Source organism: Nerophis lumbriciformis, linkage group LG22, assembly GCF_033978685.3.
Source record: "Nerophis lumbriciformis linkage group LG22, RoL_Nlum_v2.1, whole genome shotgun sequence".
NCBI lineage: Eukaryota > Metazoa > Chordata > Actinopteri > Syngnathiformes > Syngnathidae > Nerophis > Nerophis lumbriciformis.
The window spans coordinates 7132716-7150513 of record NC_084569.2 but is presented as its reverse complement, the minus strand read 5'-3'; the positions used below and the strand labels follow the sequence as shown (position 1 = coordinate 7150513).

The 17798-nt window shown below is 41.5% G+C and overlaps 1 protein-coding gene across 3 annotated transcripts in view; it reads right to left on the bottom strand.

Moving 5' to 3' along the window:
- tom1l2a (target of myb1 like 2 membrane trafficking protein a) overlaps nt 1-17798 on the bottom strand; it is a 67463-nt gene that overhangs the window by 24089 nt on the left and 25576 nt on the right. For all 3 annotated transcript variants that reach the window (XM_072915835.1, XM_061974331.1, XM_061974332.1), the window contains exons 8-11: nt 16748-16881; nt 16616-16658; nt 8662-8836; nt 1772-1865 (exon numbers count right to left, since the gene is read on the bottom strand). In XM_072915835.1, the coding sequence (XP_072771936.1) occupies nt 1772-1865; nt 8662-8836; nt 16616-16658; nt 16748-16881 (446 nt within the window). The remainder of the gene's footprint in view (nt 1-1771; nt 1866-8661; nt 8837-16615; nt 16659-16747; nt 16882-17798) is intronic.

The following is a 17798-nucleotide window of genomic DNA, read 5'->3' as shown; positions in this document are numbered from 1 at the left end:
TTTTTTTTATACCGCCACCGTCAGTGTGACCTGTGTGGTTGTTGACCAAGTATGCCTTGTTGTCACCTACGTGAGCAAGCGGAAGCCCATACAACGTGTGGCTGATCAGGCACGTTGGCTGTAGTAGGTGCTATATGCTGTACCATCACGGCACGCATGACGCTGACAAGCGCCGTTCTTTTAAAACCCGCGAGCCGCACCAGCTTTCAAATTCCACATAAAGGTGTGGGCAGCGTGTCTGAGACCCCTGGTTTATACATAGCACAAAGTAAAAAATAAAAAAAAATTGTATGCAGTGTTATTTCATTTAAAATTTCAAAAAAGTTTTGCGGCTCCCATTGTTTTCTATAATTTGTGAAACTGGTCAAAATGGCTCTTTGACTGGTAAAGGTTGCCGACCCCTGTCCTAGGGGGTGAACAAGGGGATGGGTCAAATGCAGAGGACACATTTCACCACACCTAGTGTGTGTGTGACAATCATTGACACTTTAACTTTAACTTCTAGAGTCTAGTAGTGAAAACAGTCCTTGGTGGTGGTGGGAGAAGTCTATGCAGATTTTCTGAGCGCTGGTCAGGCAGCGGCTTTTTGCGATTTCCTGGATCGGAGGAAGAGGAGTCCTGATGATTTTTTCAATGTTCAATGATGAATGTTCCGAAGTTTTTTTAAACAAAAAGTGCCTCGTCAGATTGACAATGACACCGGCTGTGATGAAACGGATAATGGTTCAGGTTGGTAAATATTATTTGAAAACTATACGACATTACTCTGCTGGTTTACCAAAAGTTATTGTCATGGTCCGTCATGGGAGTTTTGTTGTTAGGCATCCATTTCATTTTACCTTTTGTTTTCAGCGCTGATGAGTTAAGTTAAAGTAGCAATGATTGTCACACACACACTCAGTGTGGTGAAATTTGTCCTCTGCATTTGACCCATCACCCTTGTTCACCCCCTGGGAGGTGAGGGGAGCAGTGGGCAGCAGCGGTGGCCGCGCCCAGGAATCATTTTTGACGATTTAACCCCCAATTCCAACCCTTGATGCTGAGTGCCAAGCAGGGAGGTAATGGCTCCCATTTTTATAGTCTTTGGTATGACTCGATGAGCTCACCTGCCACAGTGCGGTGATTAGATGACTCAACTGACGGTTTGACACACCAGGAGGGTTTTTCTTCCAGTCTCGTCTGCCTTTCGTTGCTAGTTGATTGTTTCCTTCAATGTTCATGTCAAACGTTGCCTAAATGTAAGCTTTTGGTTTTATCACCCATGGATTGCTGCTTCAACCACGTCAGTGCTCCCCCATTTCACTTCTGTTTGGTGCCTAATAAAAGAAACTTCTGCTTGTATTTTGCCTACCTTCTCTTCATCCTGGTATCACGCTAAAAAAAAAACGCAGCCATGCGCTAGGTATCGTGACAGTAAGGGTACTAAGTAAGTGAATGATAGCAGGATAATGTTGCAAAAATGTTTTGTGGTTTACAAAGCTTGTTTTTTCTTTGACTGCATAAAAATATAAAAAGTTATATCCACAGTCATATAAGAAGAATCTAAAAAAGCTTGGATAATAATAATTTTGCTTCATTAAAGCATATTTATTTACAATATTTATATCTGCTTTAAGGCGGTAAGAATTTGAGAGTTGAGATTCCCCAGATCTCCAATCTTTTTATCATTTTAACGTACTGTAGGTGTTAGTAGCGAAATGTGTTAATTGAGATACAAACACTCTATGACTGAAAAATCCAATTGGATAACAACTCAAAAATGTAGACATACTTCTTACGCTGCTCAGCCAGAGAGCTGCTCCTAGTCTGGGCAAACATGTCAAAGTCGTCTTGTTTGTGGCTTGGTAGACTGGCTGAGCCCACATCTGCAATAAGGTTGGAGGAAGTGAAACAGGGAAATAAAGCCCAGGTGTGGAATATGTACAGAAAAAAGAAAAAAGTAGCAGGGTAAATGGGAAAAATGAGAAATATAACATTAGAGGAAAATATAAATATAAATATATAAATATAAATATATATATATATATATATATATATATATATATATGTATATATATGTATATATAAATATATATATATATAAATATATATATATCATACTTGCCAACCTTGAGACCTCCAATTTCGGGAGGTGGGGGGTGGGGGGCGGGGGGCGTGGTCGGGGGTGGGACGGGGGCGTGGTTAAGATATATATATATACATATATATATATATATATATATATATATATATATATATATAAGAAATACTTGACTTTCAGTGAATTCTAGCTATATATATATTTTTTTTTTTAATTACATATATATATATATATATATATATATATATATATATATATATATATATATATGTATGTATGTGTGGGGAAAAAATCACAAGACTATTTCATCTCTACAGGCCTGTTTCATGAGGGGGGGTTCCCTCAATCATCAGGAGATTTTAATGGGAGCATTCACATACCATGGTTTATATAGGGCACAGAGTGGGTGGGTACAGGCTGGCGTAGGGGCGTGGTGATTGGCTCATGTGTTACCTAGGAGGTGTTTCCGTCTGTGGCGGCATGCTGTTACAATTTCGCTGCGCTTGTTGAGGGATGACAGGTCTGGACGGTAAATAATAAACAGTTTCTCTTTCAAGCATAGGTTGCATTTTTTATTACCACTATTGTAAGGTGTGCTGGATGCAAGAATTTGCCATGTTATTGAATATTCAACATTATTGTCTTTGAGGTCCCAAATGTGTTTGCTGAGTTCTGTGGTATTCCGCAGGTTTTGGTTCCTGAAAGAAGCCTGCGGAATACCACAGAACTCAGCAAACACATTTGGGACCTCAAAGACAATAATGTTGAATATTCAATAACATGGCAAATTCTTGCATCCAGCACACCTTACAATAGTGGTAATAAAAGATGCAACCTATGCTTGAAAGAGAAACTGTTTATTATTTACCGTCCAGACCTGTCATCCCTCAACAAGCGCAGCGAAATTGTAACAGCATGCCGCCACAGACGGAAACACCTCCTAGGTAACACATGAGCCAATCACCACGCCCCTACGCCAGCCTGTACCCACCCACTCTGTGCCCTATATAAACCATGGTATGTGAATGCTCCCATTAAAATCTCCTGATGATTGAGGGAACCCCCTCATGAAACAGGCCTGTAGAGATGAAATAGTCTTGTGATTTTTTTTCCCACACATACATATATTGCGCTCTACTACGGTATCGAGCACTATTTTTTGGATAACCTTATTAAGACATATATATATATATATATATATATATATATATATATAAGAAATACTTGACTATCAGTGAATTCTAGCTATATATATATTTTTTTTTTATTATATATATATATATATATATATATATATATATATATATATATATATATATATATATATATATATATAAATAAATAAATAAAATAAATACTTGAATTTCAGTGTTCATTTATTTACACATATACACACATAACACTCCTCTACTCATTGTTGAGTTAAGGGTTGAATTGTCCATCCTTGTTCTATTCTCTGTCACTATTTCAGAACACACACGTTATACAAATATACATTATAAAATCAATAAGAAAACGGGAGCTCTAATTTGGGAGTCTGAATTAGGACCAGAAGTTCCTATATAAACATTGCGTACTCACGTCGCCATTTTGTATTGATTACTGCAGCTGTGCACTGGAGGGGGCGTGGCCTCCAGCTCCGCCTGAATTTCGGGAGATTTTCGGGAGAAGATTTGTCCCGGGAGGTTTTCGGGAGAGGAGCTGAATTTCGGGAGTCTCCCGGAAAATCCGGGAGGGTTGGCAAGTATGATATATATATATATATATATATATATATATATATATATATATATATATATATATATATATATCGTAACAAATATTTCACCCCTATACAATATCCTACCCTAATACCCTACTGTGCAATATTACTCTTCGAGTGCAATACATCCGACACTGATTGTTATCACTCCGGTACTCTTGTCTTGTTCTGTCTATTGTACAGAATTTTGTATATTGTTTTGTATACTGTACAGTATTTTGTATATTCTTTTGTATATTGTACAGGATTGCTTATTAATTTTATTGGATAGTAGTCTATTTATTTAAATTCTTAGTTTTATCTTCTGTAATTTATTTTTATCTCATATTTGTTCCCACTACCGCACCTTAAGTGGAGTCCTTAATCTCGTTTTTTGCAAATATAATGACAATAAAGTCCATTCTATTCTATTCTATTCCTATTCTATAATTCAAACCATTTGTATGCTTGTACTACACTTAAAACCTTTAGCATATCTGCATGTGGAATTAAATGATGGAATGGATTAAGCAAAGAAATCAAACAAAGCACCAATATGATTCAGTTTAAGAGACTGTTCAAACTACAAGTGTTCACAAAAATACACAGAACAATAAATACGATGAACATTTTGAACATTTTTTTATTTTTATTGAGACATGATTATTTTATGTATTTAATATTTGTTTACTTACTATGGAATATTATTTATTTATTATTTATTTGTTCACTGTTCTGTTACAGAGAACAAGAAAGTAGGATAAAATTGATCTGATATGAAAAGGGGTAGGATTAAATAAGCTCAGCTTCTTCCTACTCCTTTTCGGACGTGCTGTAATGAAACAACTGGAACTAGGTGACGCATTACATTGTATCGTATGCACGTTCCACATAAACTGGAACAGAACTGAACTGAACTGAAAGACAAAATAATGCAATAAGTGAATAATTAGTAAAGATGGGTATCCTCTACATTTTCACTGATATTACTTTGGTACCTAATTGGTACTTGAAAAATAGTGTCGTGCTTTAACAGTGATTAAAAAATTTAAAACCAATACATTACTATTCTTTTCAAATTGTATGACATTCTAGTTCAGGGGTCGGCAACCCGCGGCTCCGGAGCCGCATGCGGCTCTTTGATCACTCTGATGCGGCTCAGCAGCTTACTTGCTGAACCCCCCAATTTTCCCTTGAGACTTCCGGATTTCAGTGCCTCTCGCAGAAAACTCCCGGGATTAATATTCACCGATTTTCACCCTTACAGCTATAATAAGGGCGTGCCATGATGGTACAACATTTGGCGCTCTCTACAATCTGTATTAACAGCATTCCAACCCAACACTTGATATACAATATGCATCTTCTGCTTGCACACGTACGTGACAGCAAGGCATACTTGGTCAACAGCCACACAGGTTACACTGACGGTGACCATATAAAACAACTTTAACACTCTTACTAATAATGCGCCACACTTTGAACCAAAATCAAACAAGAATGACAAACACATTTCGGGAGAACATCTGCACCTTAACACAACATAAACACAACAGAACAAACACCCAGAATCCCATGCAGCCCTGACTCTTCCGGGCTACATTATACACCCCTGCTACCACCAAACCCCGCCCCCACCCCAACCCTGCTCCCTCACACATCAACCCCCCCCCCCTCTGTGCGTCGGTTGAGGTGGGCGGGGTTTGGTAGCGGGGGTGTATAATGTATCCAGGAAGAGTTAGGGCTGCATGGGATTCTGGGTATTTGTCCTGTTGTGTTTATGTTGTGTTACTGTGCAGATGTTCTCCCGAAATGTGTTTGTCATTCTTGTTTGATGTGGGTTAGAGATGCGCGGTTTGCGGGCACAACCGCGGAGTCCGCGGATTATCCGCGGATCGGGCGGATGAATATAAAAAAAAAATAGATTTTATCCGCGGGTCGGATCGGGTCGGGCGGTTGAAATAAAAAAAAAATTTGATTTTAAAAAGATTCAGGCGGGTGGCAGTTAAACCAATTCGGAAATATATATACATAGTTAAATGTTGTTACCCACATACGAAAAACGAGCAGGCACCTGCAGCATATGCCACAACAGAAGAAAAAAAAAAAAAGAGATGGACACTTTTACGGAGCGGAGAAGGGACGCCTCGCCGGGGTCCGGGACCGAGGCCCCTTCCCCCGAGAGGGCCCCACCGGGAGCCGTAGCTGAGGCGATCCGCGAGAAGAGCCCGACGCACGTCCAGGGTCACCACCGCGCCCACCGCACCGACACCCCGCCTCGTCCGCCTTCGCCGCGGCCGGCGTCACGCGCAGCAGGTAAGCAGCTTACCTGCCCGCCACCCCCGTGGCCGGGGGCTCGTAACAGGGGTCACTCCGCGCGCTCCGCCCGCGCAGCTTACCTGCCCGCCACCCCTGTTGCCGGGGGCGCGTAACAGGGGTCACTCCGCGCGCAGTGCACTCACGAAAGGGGTGGGGCTCACCCTGGTTGATATAGACAGCAGGACGGTGGCCATGGAAGTCGGAACCCGCTAAGGAGTGTGTAACAACCCACCTGCCGAATCAACTAGCCCTGAAAATGGATGGCGCTGGAGCGTCGGGCCCATACCCGGCCGTCGCCGGCAGCGAGACGCGCTTGGAGGTGCGCTCAGCGCGGCTCCCATATGATTGCGCACTGGTGTGCGTCTGGGTTGTGACAGCGTGGCACGCAAATGTCTGTGCTGCATTGGATCAGTATCCTTTCTTTAACAGGCAAAAGCTTTATAACCTCACTAATGCCTTGCATCGTCTATATTAGATATATAACAACGGGCGGGTGCGCGCGGGTGCGGTTCTGATCAAATGTTACATCGGGTGGATGGCGGATGGTTGACGACTTTCTGATGCGGTTGCGGATGAAATAATTGCCTATCCGCGCATCTCTAATGTGGGTTCACAGTGTGGCGCATTATTAGTAAGAGTGTTATAGTTTTTTTTATACCGCCACCATCAGTGTAACCTGTGTGGTTTTTGACCAAGTATGTATTGCTGTCACCTACGTGAGCAAGCGGAAACACCATACAACGTGTGGCTGATCAGGCACGTTGGTTGTAGTAGGTGCTATATGCTGTACTATTACGGCACGCATGACGCTGACAAGCGCCATTCATTTCAAACCCGCGTGCCGCACCAGCTTTCAAATTCCATATAAAGGTGTGGGCAGTGTCTGAGACTACTAGTTTATACATAGCACACCCACGCCAGGAAACCAGCCAAAAAAGAACAGAAAACGAAACGACATCATCTGGTACAACCCCCCCATACAGCAAAAACGTCTCAACGAACATTGGACACAAATTCCTCAATCTGATTGACAAACACTTTCCCAAAGACAACACCCTAAGAAAAGTATTCAACAAGAACAACATTAAATTGAGCTACAGCTGCATGAACAATATACGACAAATCATCTCAAACCACAACAAAACAATTGCAAATGAGCCGTTGACCCCCAGACAGAGCGACTCCAAAACCAACAAAGGATGTAACTGTCGAAAGAAACCTGATTGCCCTCTCAACGGGGGGTGCTTACAAACATCAGTTGTCTACCAATCTAAGGTAATACGCAAGGACATTAACACATCCGACACATATGTAGGATTAACCGAGGGAGAATTCAAAACCAGATGGAACAATCACAAGGCTTCTTTCAGGAACAAAAACCTGCGAAATACCACAGAACTCAGCAAACACATTTGGGACCTCAAAGACAATAATGTTGAATATTCAATAACATGGCAAATTCTTGCATCCAGCACACCTTACAATAGTGGTAATAAAAGATGCAACCTATGCTTGAAAGAGAAACTGTTTATTATTTACCGTCCAGACCTGTCATCCCTCAACAAGCGCAGCGAAATTGTAACAACATGCCGCCATAGACGGAAACACCTCCTAGGTAACACATGAGCCAATCACCACGCCCCTAGGCCAGCCTGTACCCACCCACTCTGTGCCCTATATAAACCATGGTATGCAAATGCTCCCATTAAAATCTCCTGATGATTGAGGGTACCCCCCCTCATGAAACAGGCCTGTAGAGATGAAATAGTCTTGTGATTTTTTTCCCACACATACATATATTGCGCTCTACTACGGTATCGAGCACTATTTTTTGGATAACCTTATTAAGACATATATATATATATATATATATATATATATATATATATATATATATATATATATATATATATATATATATATACGTGTGTGTGTGTGTGTATGTTACTCATCAGTTACTCAGTACTTGAGTAGTTTTTTCACAACATACTTTTTACTTTTACTCAAGTAAATATTTGGGTGACTACTCCTTACTTTTACTTGAGTAATAAATCTCTAAAGTAACAGTACTCTTACTTGAGTACAATTTCTGGCTACTCTACCCACCTCTGACAATATTATTGTTGCTGGTGGCTGAGTCTGCATTTATCTAGCACTGAAATTGGGCACAAACACCTACTTTTTTCTGTCTGGTTACTACCGTTTACGTTGGCGGGTTTCGATGCCCATCCCTAGTAATTACATAACATTGTCATAGTAGAGAACTTTTAAAATAGCTGTCAAATGTCTTTGAGCTGTCTTTTATGCTCATATTCTCATAAGAACCAGTTCTCTGCAGTGGACAAAGTGTGTTTTACATAGCATGTCTACTTTTTTTTAAACAAAATTTGTAACTGTGACAAAAGAAAAAGATCAAAGAGAAATGTCCACCGTAGAGGACACTGGTTCTCAGGAGGATATGCATTGAGCCAAGGTGTCTTGATATGTGCGGTCATCACAAATCAAACATGGATGTTCTTACCGAGGCCTGCCATTGCAGAGGAGAGTGCGGCTGCACCGGGGCGATGGGCTGGGGAGGCAGTGGCCCCCCCTGCAGTACTGTGAGGGGGCGAACGAGACGTGATTTTGGGTGAGACCACAGCAGGGGAGCCTGGACCAAGGTCTATCAGGTTGTCATCTGTGGCCTCAGTCAACATCTGAGAGAAGACAGGCAGGGGACATGTCAGTTTTTCAGTTAATTAGAAAGTAAAGTACACTATATTGCCAAAAGTATTTGGCCACCCATCCAAGTGATGAGAATCGGGTGTCCTAATCACTTGAACCGGTGTATAAAATCAAGCACTTTCACAACATTTGTGAAAGAACGGGCCGCTTTCAGTGATTTCCAGCGTGGAACTGTCATAGGATGCCACCTGTGCAACAAACCCAGTCGTGAAATTTCCTCGCTCCGAAATATTCCAAAGTCAACTTTATTTATTAAGAAAAGTGAAAAGTTTGGGAACAACAGCAACTCAGCCGCCAAGTGGTAGGCCACGTAAACTGACAGAGAGGGGTCAGTGGATGCTGAAGCGCATAGTGCAAAGACTTTCTGCACAGTCAGTTGCTACAGAGCTCCAAACTTCATGTGACCTTCCAATTAGCCCACGTACAGTACGCGGAGAGCTTCATGGAATGGGTTTCCATGGCCGAGCGGCTGCCCCTAAGCCATACATCACCAAGTTCAATGCAAAGCGTGGGACGCAGTGGTGTAAAGCACGTCGCCACTGGACTCTAGAGCAGTGGAGACGCCTTCTATGGAGTGATGAATCACGCGTTTCCATCTGGCAATATGATGGACGAGTCTGGGTTTGGAGGTTGCCAGAAGAACGCTACATTTCGGACTGCATTGTGCAGAGTGTGAAATTTGGTGGAGGAGGAATTATTGTTGGAATAATTGTTTGTAAGTTATCACAAAAGAAACGTATTATGAATGCTGTCTTTCGAGGCCTAACAAGAGGAAGAAGGCTCGTAAAACTCCACTGTGATTTCAACACGGACAGATGGCAGGATCTGCTCAACTTCCAGAGGAACTCTCTTTGAAGTGTTAAACGAACTCTCTCTGAAGTATTTCACAAACTCTCTTCCAACTGTTTGGTGACCGAGGTCAACGCTGTTTACGACCCGCTGCCCTCTTGAAGTCACTGTGGTCAGGAGACGGGAGGGGTTATCCATTGTCCTCCAACACCTGCCCCAGCTGGATCCAGGAAGAGCCCAAGCCCGAGAAATCCTCTTCTTGAACTTCAAAGCGACCGAAAACAATGACTGTTTTACATACGTCCCATTCCTGCTGTGACATGTGTTGGTGCGTGAACATTGAACATCTGAATAAAGGAGGTGACGAAAACCTTCTTCGTCAGAGCGTGGAGCAGGACTGTACAGAGAGTGCAGTGGCCATGTCTTTCCTCAATTGAGTCCAAATTGAATTCTGTCTCTGTTTGATTCCTTGCCTTTTGTCTTGTTTAACAGATGTCCTCAGTGTTTGAACGTGACAATTATGGTGTGGGGTTGGTTTTTCGGGAGTTGGGCTTGGCCCCGTAGTTCCAGTGAAAGGAACTTTGAATGCTCCAGGATACCAAAACATTTTGGACAATTCCATGGGATGGCACTTCAAGTTCATATGTGAGTAAAGGCAGGTGGCCAAACACTTTTGGCAATATAGTTGTCAGAATAATTGTATCTAAGTTATCGCAAAACTTTGTGTTGCCATGAGTTCCCGGCGAGAAGACAAAAGCTGTCTTTGATCCGACCAAGAAGAAGGCTTGTAAAACTCCACTGTGAAGGATGGGAAGCAACATGAAGGTGTTCTGTTTCTTTGATGTATTGTAATCCACAGAAAGATTTTGTCTTGACCCGAGAACTACAAAGCGGAGAGGAAGCAGGACCAGACTCCCCTCCAGGCGACCTTTTATTTGAACTGTTTTACGACCTTTTTGTCAGGCTTGTCCCTGACAGTTTGACTGTGTTTTAGTTTTCTCTCTGCGTTTGTCTTAGTTTTCCTGTCGGCGCTCTTATTTTGGTTATTTCCTACTTGTCTCCCTGAGCGCTCTGTCCCCTCAGCTGTGGCTGATTGGCACCTGGCCACACCTGGTGTCAATCAGCCAGCTGCTATTTAAACCTGCCTTCTCCTCCAGTCAGTGCTGGATTATTGTCATTGTCATTGTCGTTCCGACCTGTCATTTCTACTTGTCGTTGTCAGTGTAGCTGGATGCGGTAGCGGTAAGCTATTTATTGTAGATGTTTGTAGCTTGCTGTCTTTTTGTTCCTCATCTTCCAGTTCCTGTTTCCTGTTCCTAGTTTGTGTTGTTTCCTTTATTTTATGAACATTAAATCATGTTTTTCCGCACAATGCCTTCCGCCTTCTCTGCATCTTGGGGTTCGTCACCTACAAACTCTGACACTTTTCTTTGAACTGTTTGTAACCAAAGGCGATGGCTGTTTACGACCCCCCTCCCTTAGAAGCAGCCGTTGCCATGTAATCAGGGAAAGTCCAAATAAATGAGGAGGTGTACAATCTTTCGTCAGAGCGTGGTGACACTGTGCAAGGGTACAGGTGTACGCGTTTCTCCTCACTGAGCCAAATTTAATTCTGCCTCTGTTTGATTCCCTGCTTCTTGTCTTGTTTAAAGGGGAACATTATCACTATTTCAGAAGGGTTAAAACCATTAAAAATCAGTCCCCAGTAGCTTATTTTATTTTTTGAAGTTTTTTTCAAAATGTTACCCATCACGCAATATCCCTAAAAAAAGCTTCAAAGTGCCTGATTTTAACCATCGTTATATACACCCGTCCATTTTCCTGTGACGTCACATAGTGATGCCAATACAAAAAAACATGGCGGATAGAACAGCAAGCTATAGCGACATTAGCTCGGATTCAGACTCGGATTTCAGCGGCTTAAGCGATTCAACAGATTACGCATGTATTGAAACGGATGGTTGTAGTGTGGAGGCAGGTAGCGAAAACGAAATTGAAGAAGAAACTGAAGCTATTGAGCCATATCGGTTTGAACCGTGTGCAAGCGAAACCGATGAAAACGACACTGGAGAAAGCGAGGACGAATTCGGCGATCGCCTTCTAACCAACGATTGGTATGTGTTTGTTTGGCATTAAAGGAAACTAACAACTATGAACTAGGTTTACAGCATATGAAATACATTTGGCAACAACATGCACTTTGAGAGTGCAGACAGCCCATTTCAGGCGCGCTAAGAACATATATTTTTCCACGATTTTAGCACTCAGGTTAACCATACCTAAATAGTAGAGATGCAAGGTTTGCGGACACAACCGCGGAGTCCGCGGATTATCCGCGGATCGGGCGGATGAAATTTAAAAAAATAAGATTTTATCCGCTCGCGGGTCGGGTCGGGCGGATTAATTAGATTTTTTTTTTTTTTTTTTGCGGGTGGCAGTTAAACCAATTGGGAAATATATATACATAGTTAAATGTTGTTACCCACATACGAAAAACGAGCAGGCACCTGCAGCATATGCCACAACAGAAGAAAAAAAAAAAAAAGAGATGGACACTTTTACGGAGCGGAGGGACGCCTCGCCGGGGTCCGGGACCGAGGCTCCTTCCCCCGAGAGGGCCCCAAGTCCAGGGTCACTACCGCGCCCACCGCACCGACACCCCGCCTCGTCCGCTTTCGCCGCGGCCGGCGTCACGCGCAGCAGGTAAGCAGTTTACCTGCCCGCCACCCCCGTGGCCGGGGGCTCGTAACATGGGTCACTCCGCGCGCTCCGCCCGCGCAGCTTACCTGCTTGCTCGCAAAATGATTATTAGCATTCAGACAGGTTAAAATGTTGCTAAAACCATCACTTTTCTATCAGTCACAGTGACTTTTCAAAACAAAAATATTACAGCAAAAATCATATGGGTTGATTGACATGTTTATTCTGTAAGCTAACTTCAATAGTTTGAAATTATTTTGACAGTTAATGCCAGTTATCCTGTCAACCTTTCACAAGACTTCAATTTGTTAATTGAAAGTATAAATAGTATAAACACTTTTAACAGTATGTCGTGCTGTGAAATACAGCCGACAGGATGGCGCACCAAACACGAAGCAAGGCCATGCTGCAGGAGAACAAAGGACTTCTTTCATTTAAGGTTTGTGATAAACCATCAAACTCATTCGTTAAAAGGACTCTATAGTAATATAAAGCGAATTTTTCTGGACATTATCATGCAAGAAAAGTTTATTTTTGGGATCGCGATCACCGCGTAATGATTTTTAAAGGTTGCATTACATTATTAACTGTCCCATGTGATCAGCCAGTGCGATTGGAAGTCCATGCTCAATTATTGCCTCCGTAAATAAAACTTCGGCATTTATCACATCCAAAGAATCTGTTTGGGCGACGAAAAACGTTGAAAGTTTTCCACTTGTATCGCTAGCAACGGCATTAGACTTGTGTTTTTTTGTCCCAACGTGGTCTTTTACATCACTAATTCCTCCGTGTCCGATCGAAAAATCTTGTCTGCACAAGGTGCAATTCGCGTAGTTTTCACCCTTTTTTTATTTTTTTTATTAATATTAGATATATAACAACGGGCGGATGGCGGGCGGATGTAGTTCTGATCAAACGTTACATCGGGTGGATGGCGGATGGTTGACGACTTTCTGCCGCGGTTGTGGATGAAATAAATTGCCTATCCGCGCATCTCTACTAAATAGACACAAAATACTGCATTACACAAGACTACTCGAATGATTGAAAAAAATAAATGTTTTTAAGCTAAATTATTGGTAAACACAGTTTATGTATAATAATCTACGTAAAACCGCCAGTAATGAATAAAGTTTTCATCAATTAATATATTCTGTAGACATACCCTCATCCGCTCTCTTTTCCTGAAAGCTGATCTGTCCAGTTTTGGAGTTGATGTCAGCAGGCCAGGGAAGCTAGGGTCTTTATGGTTGGAAATGCATCTGCTTTGAGTGTCGCAGGATATCCACACATTCTTGCCATCTCTGTCGTAGCATAGCTTTCGTCGGTAAAGTGTGCGGAACGTGTGACTGCCCGTTGCCGTGGGATGCCATATTCAAACTAATCTATAAAACTACTATTGATGTGCAAAATCGTTATTTTCAAATTAAAATTACTTATAACTTCTTACCCACGGGGAAAATGTTAAAATTATGGAATATGACAGAGTCAGATGACTGCCGATTTTGTTGTCAGGAGTCTGAATCCACCCTGCATTTGTTTTGGTATTGTCATATTGTGTCTTCCTTTTGGGTGGAAGTTGAAAAAATGTGTTTAAGGATTGGTTTGTTTATGAAGCTTGATGTGGTTTCTGTTATTTTGGTAGAGTTCATTGACAATCAGGATTTAATCAATTTAATTATAGTACTCGGTAAAAGGTTTATTTTTAAGGCCAAAAACAGATATTCACTTAGTATTACTTTCTTTAAAACATTTATTCAGTATTTTTTAACTTTAGAAAGTTACATGGTTGAAAACGATAATGATGCCAAAAAACATAAAATAAAAGATGGGAAGTCCTCAAAGGCTTATGTTGAAAGTGTAATTATGTTTATAGATTATATGCTATCTGTTGTTGTATTCCCTAACTTTTAGTGACCTGAACATAAGCTGGACTGTACATACATTTTTTGTTTTTGTTTTTAAAAATGTAATTTTGTTTATAGATTATATGCAATCTGTTGTGTTCCAAAATTTTCTGTTTTTGTTTTTTTGGTTGTTTTTTTCTCAGTGTACATGAATGAAGGTGTGTGTTGCTGGACCCGACTTGGACATTATCTGGACTGGACCTGGTTAAAAAAAAACAAAAAAAAAAAAAACCTTTAAACGAAGCTAATTTCATTTACAACCAGGTCTGGTGAAGATAAGGTCCTTTCTTTCCTTTTTTATTTTTTTTTATTTTTTTATAGATAAGATAAATAAATATTTTCTTGGATAAAAAGGAAAGTAAACAATATAAAAATAATTACATAAGGGAGAAAAAAGAAAGAAAAAATAGTAATTAAATGAAAATGTTAGTGGACCAGCAGCACAAACAATCAAGTGTGCTTCAGGGACTGTGTCCCTTGCAGAAGTCTTGTCCATGTTGTGGAAACCAGAGTATTGATGGCAGAAAGAAACAACCCCTTTTGTGTGAGTGGGTGTGTGTGAGTGTGAATAGGGGAGGGAGGTTTTTTTTTTTCTGGGTTGATGCACTAGTTGAAAGTGTATCGTGTGTTTTTTTTTCTATGTTGATTTAATAAAAAATAAATAAATAAAAAAAATAAAATAAAAAAAAAGTGTGCGGAACAAACGACTAACCATTTCGTCGGCTTTCCCCACACCCTCGTATTTTGAACAAATTTCGTCCAATTTCTTGCCACTTTCGCATCTTTGGGCCACTGGTGCAACTTGAATCCGTCCCTGTTCGTGTTGTTACACCTTCCGACAACACACCGACGAAAGTGAGAAAATGGCGTATTGCTTCCCGATGCTCCGAGAGCGAATAATAGAAAGGCGTTTAATTCGCCAAAATTCACCCATTTAGAGTTCGGAAATCGGTTAAAAAAAATATATGGTCTTTTTTCTGCAACATCAAGGTATATATTGACACTTACATAGGTCTGGTGATAATGTTCCCCTTTAATAGATGTCATCGGTGTTTGAACCTGACAATAGTGTATGTCGATTTGGGCACTGAGACAATATGATATCATCAAAACACAACTGGAAAATTATAGGACCGGTTGCACAAGTCAGTTCAATTACGGTTTTGGGGTGACGATTCAACTCAGAATCAATTCTCGATTTAACACGATTGCCGATTGTTGCAATGTAAAGCATCTTGATCTTGTGTTATTTTGTATATAAAATACAATACAACTTTTTCAAAACAGATTGCAGGCTACAAAAGCTCCTTGTGCAGCAAGTAAAGACAGAGATGGCAGAAAAAAACGTTATTTAAAAAACGGATTCTTGAACATTTTGATCCGATTCATGAATCGTAATAATAAGAGTCAGAATAAGAATCGTGTGAGGGAAGAGTGGATCGTGAGATCGACAGGCGGATCGGTGCGGCATCTTCAGTAATGCGGACGCTGTATCGATCCGTTGTGGTGAAGAAGGAGCTGAGCCGGAAGGCAAAGCTCTCAATTTACCGGTCGATCTACGTTCCCATCCTCACCTATGGTCATGAGCTTTGGGTTATGACCGAAAGGACAAGATCACGGGTACAAGCGGCCGAAATGAGTTTCCTCCGCCGGGTGGCGGGGCTCTCCCTTAGAGATACGGTGAGAAGCTCTGCCATCCGGGGGGAAGCTCAAAGTAAAGCCGCTGCTCCTCCACATCGAGAGGAGCCAGATGAGGTGGTTCGGGCATCTGGTCAGGATGCCACCCGATCGCCTCCCTCGGGAGGTGTTTAGGGCACGTCCGACCGGTAGGAGGCCACGGGGAAGACCCAGGACACGTTGGGAAGACTATGTCTCCCGGCCGGCCTGGGAACGCCTCGGGATCCCCCGGGAGGAGCTGGACGAAGTGGCTGGGGAGAGGGAAGTCTGGGCTTCCCTGCTTAGGCTGCTGCCCCCGCGACCCGACCTCGGATAAGCGGAAGAAGATGGATGGATGGATGGAGAATAAGAATCGTGTCTTGGATGTGAATAGATTTTTTTTCGGCAGCCCTACTGAACATTGCAGCAAAGTCATACTTGCCTCTGTCAGCTAGAACACAAAACAAACAGACATAGCACAGAATCATCAGTAGAATGCACTATCACTCCTCTTGCACAAGACAAATGTACCCTCCAAAATATTATCTTATTCAGTATTATCTGAATCACATGATAAGAGTTGCTGTGAAACGCTACTGGACTTGATTTGACTGTATTTTAACACAGTAAAGACACAAATGTACGTACTCTTAAACATGCAAATAAACAACATTAAGAGTAGTTGATGACAACACCCACCCCTTTGTTCTGAGCTCCCCTTCCCGACCTGAATCTCTCGTACCTGCGAGCACAAAAAACAGTTAAAAAAAGGAAAGTAGGAGACAGCGGATAGACAGTATTGACCACATGATGCGTTCCATTTAACCGCACCTCTCGTAGCGGAGGAATATGTTGTTGAGGTCGTCATTGATGTGCAGAAGCTCCTCGGTCACTTCCTCGTTAGACACACGGGAGATGAGTTCCACGACTCTCTGCTGCATAGCTCTGCATGTCCGGTGCAGCTCCTTAATGTAAGCAGATGAAGTGACAAAACCATTGACGATGCGCAGGGCGTACCACCTATTAACTCTTGTGCAGCCTTAAGATTGACTCTACACACTTACTCTAAGGATCCAAAAGGGATTCGCTCATAAAAAGGTGTCATAAGTCACCAATGAATTAATATTTGTACTTTACATTCAACACTTCAAGCGTTTACACACTTCAGATCTATCTATTGATATAAAGCTGTTATCAAATGTGTATGTGTTTTTTACATTTTATGGCCTTTTTGTCAATGAGTATATGTAAAATGTGCAATATTTCTAAAAATAAGGTGGGTAATTGCAGCCTTGAATAGGTCAATAATTCATGACAACATTGAATTCGATACAGTAGACGAAAAAGATCATTTTTACAGTGCCTGAGCTAGAGAGAAAGCAGGCAGGACTTGGTTGAGTTTATCGAGTTCACACATACATATATACATATACATACATATATATATATATATATATATATATATATAGTGGGGCAAAAAAGTATTTAGTCAGCCACCGATTGTTCAAGTTCTCCCACTTAAAATGATGACAGAGGTCTGTAATTTTCATCATAGGTACACTTCAACTGTGAGAGACAGAATGTGAAAAAAAAATCCAGGAATTCACATTGTAGGAATTTTAAAGAATTTATTTGTAAATTATGGTGGAAAATAAGTATTTGGTCACTTCAAACAAGGAAGATCTCTGGCTCTCACAGACCTGTAACTTCTTCTTTAAGAAGCTCTTCTGTCCTCCACTCCTTACCTGTATTAATGGCACCTGTTTGAACTCGTTATCTGTATAAAAGACACCTGTCCACAACCTCAAACAGTCAGACTCCAAACTCCACTATGGCCAAGACAAAGAGCTGTCGAAGGACACCAGGAAAATAATTGTAGACC